This window comes from Syngnathus scovelli, chromosome 12, assembly GCF_024217435.2.
Source record: "Syngnathus scovelli strain Florida chromosome 12, RoL_Ssco_1.2, whole genome shotgun sequence".
NCBI lineage: Eukaryota > Metazoa > Chordata > Actinopteri > Syngnathiformes > Syngnathidae > Syngnathus > Syngnathus scovelli.
In genome coordinates, this window is record NC_090858.1 from 8,590,444 (window position 1) to 8,602,798 (window position 12,355).

Sequence of the window (12,355 nt, forward strand, 5' to 3'; positions counted from 1 at the left end):
ATCTATTGAGACAGGGTCAGGGCTTTCTTCATTTAGAAAGACTGATGAATGTTGATAAGACGCATTAATCACGAGGAAGCTGGTCTATTAGCTGCTTAATCCCGGATCCCTCGCATCCTCCTCTCCATTTTCCCTGGATTCCTCATAATACATCTCATTTATCTTAAAGGAGCAGTCATAAAAAAAAGGAGTGAGAGAGAGCGCAGAGGTGAATAAAAATTTGGCGCCCCTTCAATCATTTCAGCCGCTCGTAAAAAAAAAAAAAAAAAAAAATTGTAACCATCTTTTTGAACTTGATTAACGGTCAGCAGCGTTTTTCACTCAGTCTCTCCTCCTGTTTGCCTCTCCAACATAAACCCGCAACAAGAGTTTGTGTGTTTCGCCAACATGATTTATTGCTCTCATTCAGGTTTAATCCTCGATCTGGAGAACGGTAAACAACAGCGGACATGACTGGACTGTAAAGTTTTAGAAAGGAAACCCTTAGTGTGGAAATTGTATCAAGTGATTAATTTGTACACAGATCTGTTACTCTTAATCTAGGTGCCATTGTGGATCGTTAATTAATAACCGTTGCCCTCACTTTTCATATGGAGTGATCTATACAGCAAGTTTCTGCCAGGAGAAAGCAGCAGAGAAGTAGGCTAGGGATGCTCCAAAATAATATTGCCAGAAAATGATCATTTGCATTTTGAGTGACAAATGCTTGCAACGGAAGATATGAGGGGCTAATAGTTTATTGCCTCAGGGCAAATCACTTTACTGTTTGTTGTGAAATGGGAGCAGAGCTTTTAAGTTACTTTTCTTCTCAGTTTGTGTTGGGTTGGAAGCCCTGAAGCCCACATTAGTTTTCATCAGGGCTGTATGGCATTTTATGGACATAGTAAATATTAAATGGGGCCTTTCACATTTTATTACACCTGCAATTATCATTCATGGATGTGAATATAGCATCATATTGTATGTATGATAAATATGTAGTTAGGAAAAAGTTAGATTGAGGCTAGTAGTAAATCTATTTTGACCATGTGATGATCGCAGTTAACAATGAGACATCACGTTTTGTACACAATGACCGAGAGAACACTGGAGGACCAGGAGCAGAATATTAACCTGGTCCAACCAGCATGTTGTATCCCGTTTTCAAGGTTCTGGCCCCAGACATCTGTTCCAACGCTTCTCTGCCACCACCAACTGCCCCTGCACTTTCTAGCCACATCTGTTGTGACTTCCAAGTCTTGCACACTTGGCAAGGGCCGCCCGTTATACAGCCAGAACAACTCCCTTCAGATTAAAGCTAATGAGCACACTACATCAAACTCATAAGTGAAGAAACTTTTTCCTCATTCGGTGTGGTTAGTGATGGGAGTGGCCACCCTTCACTTTTGTGAAATTCCCATGGCAAAGCAAACCATTCTTCAGTCAACTATCCACGTTCTTTGTTTCTTACATACACACCATCATCTAATGACTTCTTTACAATCCACGACATCTACAAGTGAATGCAAATATTGTATGAATAATCAAACAAGGGTGTTTTGTGTCCAGGGGAAGGCTGTCTAAATTAATGCAAGTGGAAGTCGAGAGGATGTAAGCATATGGTTCAGTGCTTTGCTTTCTTGACACAGTCCTGTAAAGGAAGTATGTAAACAGTCTAGCGACGTTGTCGGAAGGCACTAAAGAATCCCGTGGGGATGTGTGCCATCACCAGATAAGTAGCAAGAGGATCCTTATACGCATTTTAGGACTATGATTGGAACACCATTCATCGGCAAAAGGGTTTAGGGATGTACATGTGTGATTGCTGCAGAACATAAAAAAGGAGGAGATGGATCCAGTACAAGATGGGAACATGGAGATAAAGATGTCTCTGTAAAGGGCATGGAGGAGGAGAGCACAATGACGTAAGAAAGCAGACGAAGGAAAGCAAAACAATGACGTTGGATAAACTAAGCCACTTGATCAAACAATGCACACAGAACTCAGTCGATAATAATGATGAAGCTCCCCATTAAGGTTTCTAAAGGGTTGACCCAACCCTTATTATTAAACTAGAAAGTCAGGCTCTTATACTTTCTCCATCAGCAGCCAGGCACAACTTGGCATGATACCTCCTAACCCCACTCACACATCCCCAAAATGTGTTAAACCGGGGATTACTACAATCCAGTTAGGACGATACGGCCAAATCTCTCTATGTGATTGGATTCTCTGTTGGGAGAGAGCTCCGGAGATGTGTTGCCTCTGTGAGTGTGGATGTGCACGGTCATATTCTTCGTGAGTGTGTGTGGCATTGGCGTGCACACGGTGGCAGGAAGTGGGGTTCACAACAGAGCAATGCCCATATATCAAGTGACCGACACTACTCTCAAGCACAGAAGCCCTCATTTAAAAGAGTGTCACTTAACGTCTGTAATGTATTGAGGTTAGAAGATGCTGTCAGAGAGCAGGAGTCCATTCACAGATCTGCTTCCTGTAGGAAGAGCCTGAATACAGAAGATATCATGATCCACTATTGTCAAAGATTGCCGCTCAAGTGTGACTCATACAAGACCCGGCTGCAGATAATTACGTTTGGCTCTTGTGGTGCACTTTAGTTTTGAGTCAATCTTGAGTATTAATAGAACACTTGGCATGGAGAGAATTGCACCATATGTTTCATGTTTATTCCTCCCACGCAATTTGTGAATGATTTAATGAATTATATAAGAAAATGTTTTCATTTAATCAATCGTTACATTTTATTGTGAACTGAACATTGGGAATAGTATTTCAGCGTTTCTTTCTCGACTAATTAAAGTGAGGTAAAATTGCAGAGGCTGATTTTCTAGTTTTCAAGTTGCTTTGACTCCAATTTATTTGCTTTCATTTATTCCATGGGTTGTTAATCTTCAACAATTTACACAAGTAATGTTTTCATACCAATCTTAGTTGGCAGCTTTGGAATTACGCTTTCAGCAACATTGTTCGCTTTGCAGCATTTGACTTTGGCGGTTCTGACATATGCTGACATGATACCAGCACCATCATTGATTTAATTGAAGAAAAAAGTAAAAGTCATTTCACAATTGTAAAGCGTTATACTCCCAAAAACTTTTTAACTTATGTATCATGAAAGGTATGCGAATCTTATGCGAGTGCAACCCACGGGTCGCCGGTGTTACTTCTGAATGAATGAAGACGTTTACAGAATGTAATGACTTCCACTTGAAGTGTTGTGCACTCAGCAGTTTATCAAACAGTATTTTTCGGTATTTTGCGGTTCAAACAAATCTCAAGATGCAGGAAGGTTTTGTACTTGCAAGATGAACTAACCCCGGTAAGATAGAAATGTGTCTTTTAAAAACATGGATACTTTGAGGTCTAATGTTAAACGTTCCGAGTCGTCCCACTTTGATATTGTTGTATCCCTTTTATATAGCATGGGAGAATTGATGCTATGAATCTGATGAAAACAAGATAAATTATTCTTAAATGTCATTAGTGTACATCTCGGCACAGCACTGTGTAGCAACTGTCTTGGTCCTGGGAGAGACTACCTCCTGTTTCCATGGAAACTTCAACAGGGTAGACAGAACAGTGACTAGGAAAAGCTCAACAAAATGTACATGTGGACAAGTCAGATAATGAGCATCATTTAAAACAGAAACATTTTTTTGTTTGACCCACCATTAATAGCCACAATATTTTATTTGAAAACACTGACTTCAGTGCTGTGCAGTAATGAAGAATGTGTAACCCAAAGTTATGTACATTGGAGTTCCAGTGTTGCTTTAGGCTTTAATGAATTCTAAATTCCAGCATTTGAGTTGGGGACCAGAAAATGTCAACGAGTACATCCAATTTACATTCTGACTTTGTAAGAGCTTAGCTAATAGCACATACTAATAAAATGCTGCCTAGATAACCACATCAAAAGGGACTAAAACAGCAAATGTGAGTTTGAGGGAAACGTCGGTCAAAAATAAATTGAGGTAAACGAGACTGGAAGTCTGATGTATGTATGGGATTTGTTCAAAGACCTTTTTGAAGTAAAGTGAAAAGCAAATAAAAGTAGGGAGTGATTGTTTGACAACAGATAAACATGGTCTGCTCAAACCAGTCCCAGAAAAACATTTAACATATCTGAAGAAGAGGTTCGGTGGATGGATGGATGGATGGATGGATGGATGGATGGATGGATGGATGGATGGATGGATGGATGGATGGATGGATGGATGGATGGATGGATGGATGGATGGATGGATTCCCAATGCAAACATTCACAATGCAGAATTAAAAGGGTATTGTGACTTCACATTTTATGACTAACTAATACTGCAATTTTCATTGAGCATCATTATATTTTATTCTATTTCACTTTATTTCATGAAAAAAAAAGGCAGATTTCATGGCTGTTTTTTTCCTACCTCGCTTTGGTTCTTTACAAATGGTTTCATTGTACATGCTATTTTGGAAATCATACGAATCACCTTATTAAAGGTTACACAATTGACTTACCAGATCTGCCGTCTCGTTGGAAGTCCACGTGGTACCACTCGCCATCATTGACCTTCTTGTTTACTGCCTTGGTCTTTGTAGTCCCTGAGCCCATGTCCAGCAGCAGATACAGGTGGCCATCTAGCATCTCAATGGCAAAGAAGTCCACTTTGAGGATCTGGGGACTTTTGGAATCCTTCTGCTGCTGCTTTGGCTTGCCATGGCTGAAGAGGAGGAGTCCGTTTGGCTCTGTGGTACGGAAGTCAAATGAGATGGAGCCTGTCTTCTTCGCATTCCACTTGTTGAGGACGATGAAAGACTCTGGTGTCTCAAAGGTAATCGGGTCCAAAGTGGCCACATTCTCACACTTGAACGCCACAGTACCATGTATCTTCATCTTGGGATCTCCCTGCTTGGCCAGCTTTGATAGCTCAAGTCTTACATCATTGTTTTTATACACAACCTAATGAGACAAATCATAAACAAAATGATTAGGCACATGCATAGTTTTTTTTAAATTTAGACTCATTTTTGTAATCATGCTGAAGGTTTACAGTTTACAGGCAAGTGTAACTGACTAAGATGGATTTAGTTGGAAACAAATCGCAATATGGCAAATTCAGTTCATTGGCACAGCGGACTGGAATGCTTTGAGGCATTACTTTGTGTTTATTTTCCTCTTCAAAAAATGGATGTCATGTTGCCAACATGGACTCTCATTGAGAAGTATGCAGCAGTATGCGCTGTTTAAATGGTTACGGAGTCCCGTTAACAGGCTTTAATTGATGTTATGTAAAGTTGAGCAGTCTAGCTGATTATTTTGCCCGTCAGAGAAGTTCCAGAATCGTTACAGTATGTTTCAAATTCAAACTACAAGTGTTCTCTTTTAAAGTAATCCCCTGGGAGTCTCAGACATTCTTTCAAACTTCTCTGCCACAGCGTCATTCACTCCTGGGAGGATTGCCCGAAAATATTCTCATTCATCCAGGGTCTTGTTTTCTCAGGGTACTGAATCCATCACAACTCTGGTTGTCTTAGAATTTCTCAGACAAGAACAGTCCAGCACTTATGTATTGAAAAAGGACATTCAACTTTTGCCTGAACCTAATTTGACCTGACTTTTTAATGGTCACATCCAGCTGGTTTCAGTACTTGATGTTGCAAAACAATGAGCTGAATATCAAAATTCACAACAGGTCCTTGATCCATTAATGAACAAATATATTTACTTGCTTTTTAAAGACTCCCCTCAGCTTAGAGTGTTAGTGTTATCTGCATTTTGGCCCATACTAGACAGAAAGTCACAGAAAGGGGTAAAACTGGATTTTTGGCAATTTATTGGTCATGGATCAAACAGCTGTCGTTAATTCTGCCATTCAGCTCTTTGTCATACAACATCAAGAAGTTCAAAAAGTACTGAAACATTGACCAGTTGGGCATGAGCATTAAAAAGCTTGTAAAAGGTCAAATTAAATTCAGATGAAATCCAAATTTCCTTTTCAGTAACTCACTTTTTGAGAGTAGTGTGTATGACCTGCATTTCACATATGTAAACAAACAGCTACTGCTATTATTATACACTGTTATTCTCCACTTCATACGAGGTGTATGTCAGTTTATAACAAGTAAGGTGACAGGTGCTAACACATGCCCATAGTGAAAATCAGCAATTGAGTGACGACAAGATCTCTGCTAGGAAAAATGGTAACTGCAGTGTTAAGAGGGGGCACTGCAAGGACCACTTTGCAGAACGAAAAGTGCTGGTATAATGGGGCTTAAACAAATTAGAGACAGCAATAACAACATTATTATCCAATCTGCATAATGACAGCGTAGCTCGAGTAAGAGTTACAGTAATGACATGGTTGCTTTGTATAGTCTAATAATGTTAAAATTGCATAATGAGACATTTACAAACAAATTTTAGGCAAGGATTTTTTTCAATGAAAGATAACTGCGGTTATTCTGAATAGGCCTCATTTAAGAATTAGAATATCTTTGGATAGGTGAACCTGACTTCCTTATTTTGATTAAGCTTCGTGAAACAAATACTAGTCACATAGAATGCCAACGCTAGTGTTATTAACGGTAGATAAATAACATGCACCCCGTTTTCATAAGAAGACTTCTTTAGTCACGTACCTGTATATGTATGCAATTTGTCAAACCACATAGCAGTTACAGCTGTGGAAAACATGGTGTCCTTGTTGATGTCAATTCTCGCACATGAATACACCGTACTTAAATATGCATGGATAACTGTGTTTATTTCTGAGTCGTGGCTAGCGTATCCAACTGTAAAATGAGATGCGATTTGAATCCAATATGACTGTTATTATAAAAATAAATTAAACCATTGCACATATCAAACAAGACGTCTAGCAATCTTCATGTTCCCGGCAAACAAAATCAAAGTGACAAAACCGACCACCTGTAGCGGAGGCAGCTTCTGTACTTTCCTAATTCACTATTGTATCATATTTCCATTCTCTAAGGTTTTCTGTTGCATACAAGTGCAATATGGTACAATAATGACAATAAAAAGGATATATGGATTGATCATTTTACTAAAGCTTTTCTAGGTAGGAACTTTTATGTATCCCTGAAGTCCTAAATAGATGCATTAGTTCACAAACTCTCTCAAAAATCATATTAAATATATCAAAGCAGATAAACGTAAATGTCATATATTATCAACCTTTTGGAAAATAACAATTCAAACTCCCTTTTGATCAGTCGACCAGCTAATTAAATTACTTTTAATATAATATCATTGTGACAAAAAAAATGAGTCAAATTCAAATGGACCAATCTCAATTCATATGGTTGTTATAGAATGGGCTATATTGTCTGTTGTTTCTTTTTTTAACTTTGGGGTTGTTAAATTTTATATTTTTAGTCTTTACTTTTTGAATTATTTTTAGTTATTGCAATTGGCTGGCGACGCGTGCAAGGTACCCCACCTCTCACCTTCAGTCAGCGGGGATAGGCTCGAGCTCTGCTTCAGCCCTGATGAGGACAAGTTATATAAAAAATGGATCGATGGACATTTTTAACAAGAGCATGTGTCCCAAAAACAGCAGTACAGGACCAAAGTGTACTGAACCTTTTTATTGGAGCCCTTCACTTTTTAGGCAGTGTAAGACACTCACTGTAAAAACCTCCTCAGCTTTGGGTTGTGGAGGCAAAATAAAGGTCGTGTGTGTGTGTGCATGCGAGAACACCAAAAAGCTCTCACACTATGGAAGGAAGGTTTGTTGAGTCTTTAAGTGACATTCTGACTCCCCGCTAGTTTGAAATTGCCCACTTAAGTGCTATTTACCTCCTTGAGGCAGCCCATGAAGTTGTTGCTAACTGGCGATCCAGGCAGGTCCGCTGTGCTAGGACTCCCGCCAACGTAGAAAAAGTCATCGGAGCCAAGCATGGTATAGTCTTCTTGCGTATATCCCGTAGTTGTCAAGATGCCATCGACAGATATTGTTACCTAGACAAAGCACAGTGAAAGGAAACACTCTACTCAGCCTATGTTACAATACAACTAACTTTCCTTCTTCCCATCAGAGACTTATTTTCCTCTACGTCTTTTCCAGAAACCCATTTTCATGTCTGTTGTTCATGTCTTTTTTCTTGTTTTGTTGTTATTTTGTCCAAATGATTAGTTGGAGGACACCATGCCCCCAAAAGAAGTGATGTTTTAGAGAGTTAGTGAACAGTCCAGGATACAGTGTTAGTATTGCCCCGAATGCAACGTAAAACTATTTGGCAGACACAAAAATGGTGTTAGTAGAATGTTAACTGGGCCAGTTGAACTATTAGTATGCCTAGCAGTTCTAAAAAGAAGTCAGATGTTAGTGATGAACTACATGCTGAATCTCATTATTAGAAGAATAGCCAAAGATAAAAACAAACATGCATGTCACTCTTTTCTTTTTGATCATTTACATACAAAAAGAAAATGTTCCAAAATGGATTGGGTTACGGAGGTTTTTATGCTTGCGAGTGCATCAGATGCATGCAGAGACTTATGGACACTGCCAAACCACAAGACGGCATGGGAAAGCACCAGAGAAGACAACCACAGCTCTACAAATGGCTTGTGTGACGCAACACTTAGTCAAAAATCATGCCGTGCCAAATGAATCAGGAGCCAAAGAAAGGCCAGCCAGACAGCAAAGGGTCGCTAACATTTAAAGTAATCAAAATGATGCTAATAAATGGGTATCTCGGACAAAATTGGGCGGAAACATGTAAAAAATAAATCAATTAAGGAGGATACAAATGATGATTGAAAAAAATATGACTGCAAAATAAGCCAAAACGTAAGAACCGCAAATTTCCCTTTTTTTTTTTTTTTTTAAATGACGTCTAAGGAAAAAAGAAACACGGCAAACCCAAACTAAAAAACAATTAGTATGATATCTACCGAACAATGTAGTTTGTTTACCATAGCGTGTCCAATGCCTGAGTGCTTTGTGGAAAAGGGGGGAGAAAGGAAATTAAAAACTGTGAACAGAATAACGATTGTTACTCAAATCATATATGATGGTCAATAGTGTTAGTACATTGTTAAAACGGCAAAGACCATACTGGTTAGTAGAATGACACATTCCATGGATGATGTTAGTTTGCTTTGAAAGCATGTTAGTAGTAACAGATAGGAAATAGGCCAAAATAAGTTTAACAAGAAAAAAGCAGACCCAATAAAAAAATAAAATTTTCAGAGGTGTAAGAACTTGGCATAAGTAATATTCTTATCCATATAAAGATAAAAAGGTATGACTGCTGGACATTAAATGGTTAGGGTTAGCCTAAAGCCCCTTTGCCCAATGTCATACGTTATTTTTGGTCAAATGTGTTTTAGTCTTTAGATTTAATTTTGAGTCCAGTGTCTCAGACTTCCACTCACTCACACACACACACACGCACACGCGCGCACACACACACATAACTGGACCTCCTCGGTGATTGATTGGATTGAATTTAGGACCACTTGACTGCAATTGACGAAAGCAAGAAGACCCGTGACACCTTAAGGAACCTCAGTGTGTTTCCCCCCCCACAGAGAATCCCTGAATTGACTTGAATCAAGGAAGAGGTTGCTAGTGTTTTTTTTTTTTTTTAACTTTGCAAAAGTGTTGGACTTGCAATGGCACACAGAGCACTCTACATTATTCTGATTATGTGACTTTAACAGATGAATGTCTTTCATGGCAGTATGCACATCAGCCACTGGGTGTAAAGTTTATCTTCTTGCAATTTTCTGACTGCATCCATCACTGTATGCAGGACTAATAAATTGTCTATTCGAAATACATGAGAAGAATCACAACTGTTGTACCTGCTTAAGCAATACGTTGAGCATCTATGAAACCGAGCACTGTATGAATGTATGATTATTAATAATAACCACGAGGTCATATTTTTGTAGTTAGTTTCATTCAAAACTTGAACATCTAACGCGATTATGGAAAGTCAAAAGCAAATTCAGTCTCCTCTCTTTCAAATTCAAATTGAATCTTAGTCTTCATTCACATCAAGCTGTCCCCGCTCATTTGTGTTTCTGTTTTCTATCTCCAACTTTGATTTAGCAATTACAGGGTCTGGGAAAATAATACAATACGGAACAGTATGATGGTAATGATTTAAGTGCATGTTGTAATTCAGTTAGGTATCTTGTTCATCCTCTGTACTGTTACCTGACGTAGATTCCTGGTTACTTTGACATCATGCCAATCATTGTCATTAAATTTCCCATTGACGGGCTCCACCAGAGCTTCAAAGGCTCCAGACCCCAAATTAATGACGAGAGATACGGCCCCGTTTTTCAGCGCCAGGTTGACGTAGTCGGCTGATTTGCCAGTGTGCAGCATCAGTCCATTCCTCTGGAGGGTTTTGAATGACAATGTGATTTCATCGCTGCTGCTTTGAATCGGGTTCAAGGACAAGTCGTAACAGAAGAACTCAGATCCTTTGAAGGTTGCAACATATTCTTCTTTCCCTGCAGAGACCGAGAGAGAAAATGCGTTGAATTAATAACGTGCCCTCATGGCTGTTGGGACACTGTCAGAGGGGAAAAAATGAGGAAAAAACCCATCTCAAAGTAGTAGGTCTTGTAGTAGTAATAAACACACGGAAATTGGACAGATACCTACCGCGGCCCAGGACCATGGATGTGGTACTACATTTTTGTGACTCATGACATTTAATAAATACGTCATAGAAGAGTACTTATGAACGTGTAGTCTTTATTTCATTTGGTCCATCATTACCCACCCTCAGTAAGTTTTAGTGATGACACAACATAAAGGTGCAACTGAGGGTTCAGCATTTTCCTCAAGGGCACTGACAGGTCTTAAGTGATCTAAAGAAGTCAAAGCAACAATCCCTTTGTTATAAGACACTCATTCGACTCACTCATCCATGCTGCCTGCAAAAAGGGAGGACGGTGCAATTGTAGGTCCCATTCTCAGAAGAGAACATTGCGGTAAAATGAAATGAAAATGTATTCGGCGAACTGGAAGTACTTTGCCTTGCAATCATTAAAAACTGAGAGGTTGGCACATGGCTGCCGTCTAAACATTGCAATACTTTACTATGACTATGTAAGGTTGTGAAGATTCAACGCCATGAACATGATTGAGAGTACACAGTGCATGCCATCTAAACACATAATAGCAAACCACGGAAGGAATAGAAAGACAAGAAAGGATATTCTCGGGAGAAAAAATTAATCAACCAAAATTGCACTCTGATTCTGACTTATACATCCAGTGGATCTGAAAAGTACTAAAACCTTTCCATATTTTGTCATGTGATAACCATACTAGAAAATCTATTTAACCCATTAAAAAGTCTCTTCACATTTTGTAATGGAGCCCGTCAAATAAATAGATGTTAGCTTCTTATGGGACATATCTACAAATCAAGAATCATACAACCAAAAAATAAATTTTACAACCATTTGAAAAAAACAACTAAAATTAGAATAACTATGCGGAGACAAAGAAAATGTCCTGATCATCTCAAAGATGGGGTGCATTTGTATAGCCGTTACAAAGCATTTAAAAACTAGTTTAGACAGATAACAAGCTATTAAAACCACTAGCAGAAAATAAGCCACAGCAATATAAATGGGCGAGCAGCGTTCAGGCATGCTACAACAGCGTAACAAATAAAAAGGGGTTGCTGTCCACAACAATTTGTCACCTCATTGATTCCCCCTTAAAAGCCCTATACGGCACCTCTGGGAGAACTACATGAGGCCGTAATTGAAGTTGACTGGAGTTCTCTTTTTTTTTTTTTTTGTCACCCTCAACGTCTGTGAACCCTATCAGTGAGAATGAGAGACCTCTACTTCTTTTCACCAGCACAAGCTCAGGATCACAGAACAAATAAGGTTGTGGGTCATTCTCATCTCTGGCTTTTATTATACATCGCCAAACCAGCAATTCACTGTTAATTCCTCTAAATAATGAGGAATGAATTGTGAACGTGGAGCATGGATTACGTTATTTGTGTACGTGTGGATGTGCAAAGGACATGCTGAGGAATTTATAACAAATCAGGACTCATCCCAACAGTTGAAAACAAACATTAGTAAGCACTTAGCATGGTAAATTCTATTCAGTGACTCTGAAATCCGTCACAATCGTACAGAACGTCATTAGACTTCAAAACTCAAAATTAAGTCAAAAATCCCTAATCCACATTCTAATAGGCTGCGTTACCTACCCAGAGCTGGATTTGGTTTATCAGAGCTGCCAGTGAAAACGCTAAACTGAACATGTCAAAAAGTAGGAAATCGAGGATAAACATGTTGAAACAAACTGAACTTTAAAGCCTGAGTTTATTGCCATAGGTAAGAAAAAATAGCATA

The 12,355-nt window shown here is 38.9% G+C and overlaps 1 protein-coding gene across 30 annotated transcripts in view; it reads right to left on the bottom strand.

Annotated features, from left to right (window-relative positions):
• LOC125978083 (neurexin-1a) overlaps positions 1-12,355 on the bottom strand; it is a 145,676-nt gene that overhangs the window by 83,424 nt on the left and 49,897 nt on the right. For 20 of the 30 annotated variants that reach the window (XM_049735102.2, XM_049735101.2, XM_049735085.2 and 17 more), the window contains 4 exons: positions 10,176-10,477; positions 8,924-8,947; positions 7,802-7,963; positions 4,501-4,942 (listed from right to left, as the gene is read on the bottom strand). In XM_049735102.2, the coding sequence (XP_049591059.1) occupies positions 4,501-4,942; positions 7,802-7,963; positions 8,924-8,947; positions 10,176-10,477 (930 nt within the window). Of the gene's footprint in view, positions 1-4,500; positions 4,943-7,801; positions 7,964-8,923; positions 8,983-10,175; positions 10,478-12,355 lie in introns of those variants that run through there. The other 10 variants (XM_049735091.2, XM_049735090.2, XM_049735089.2 and 7 more) reach the window with 2 other exon arrangements.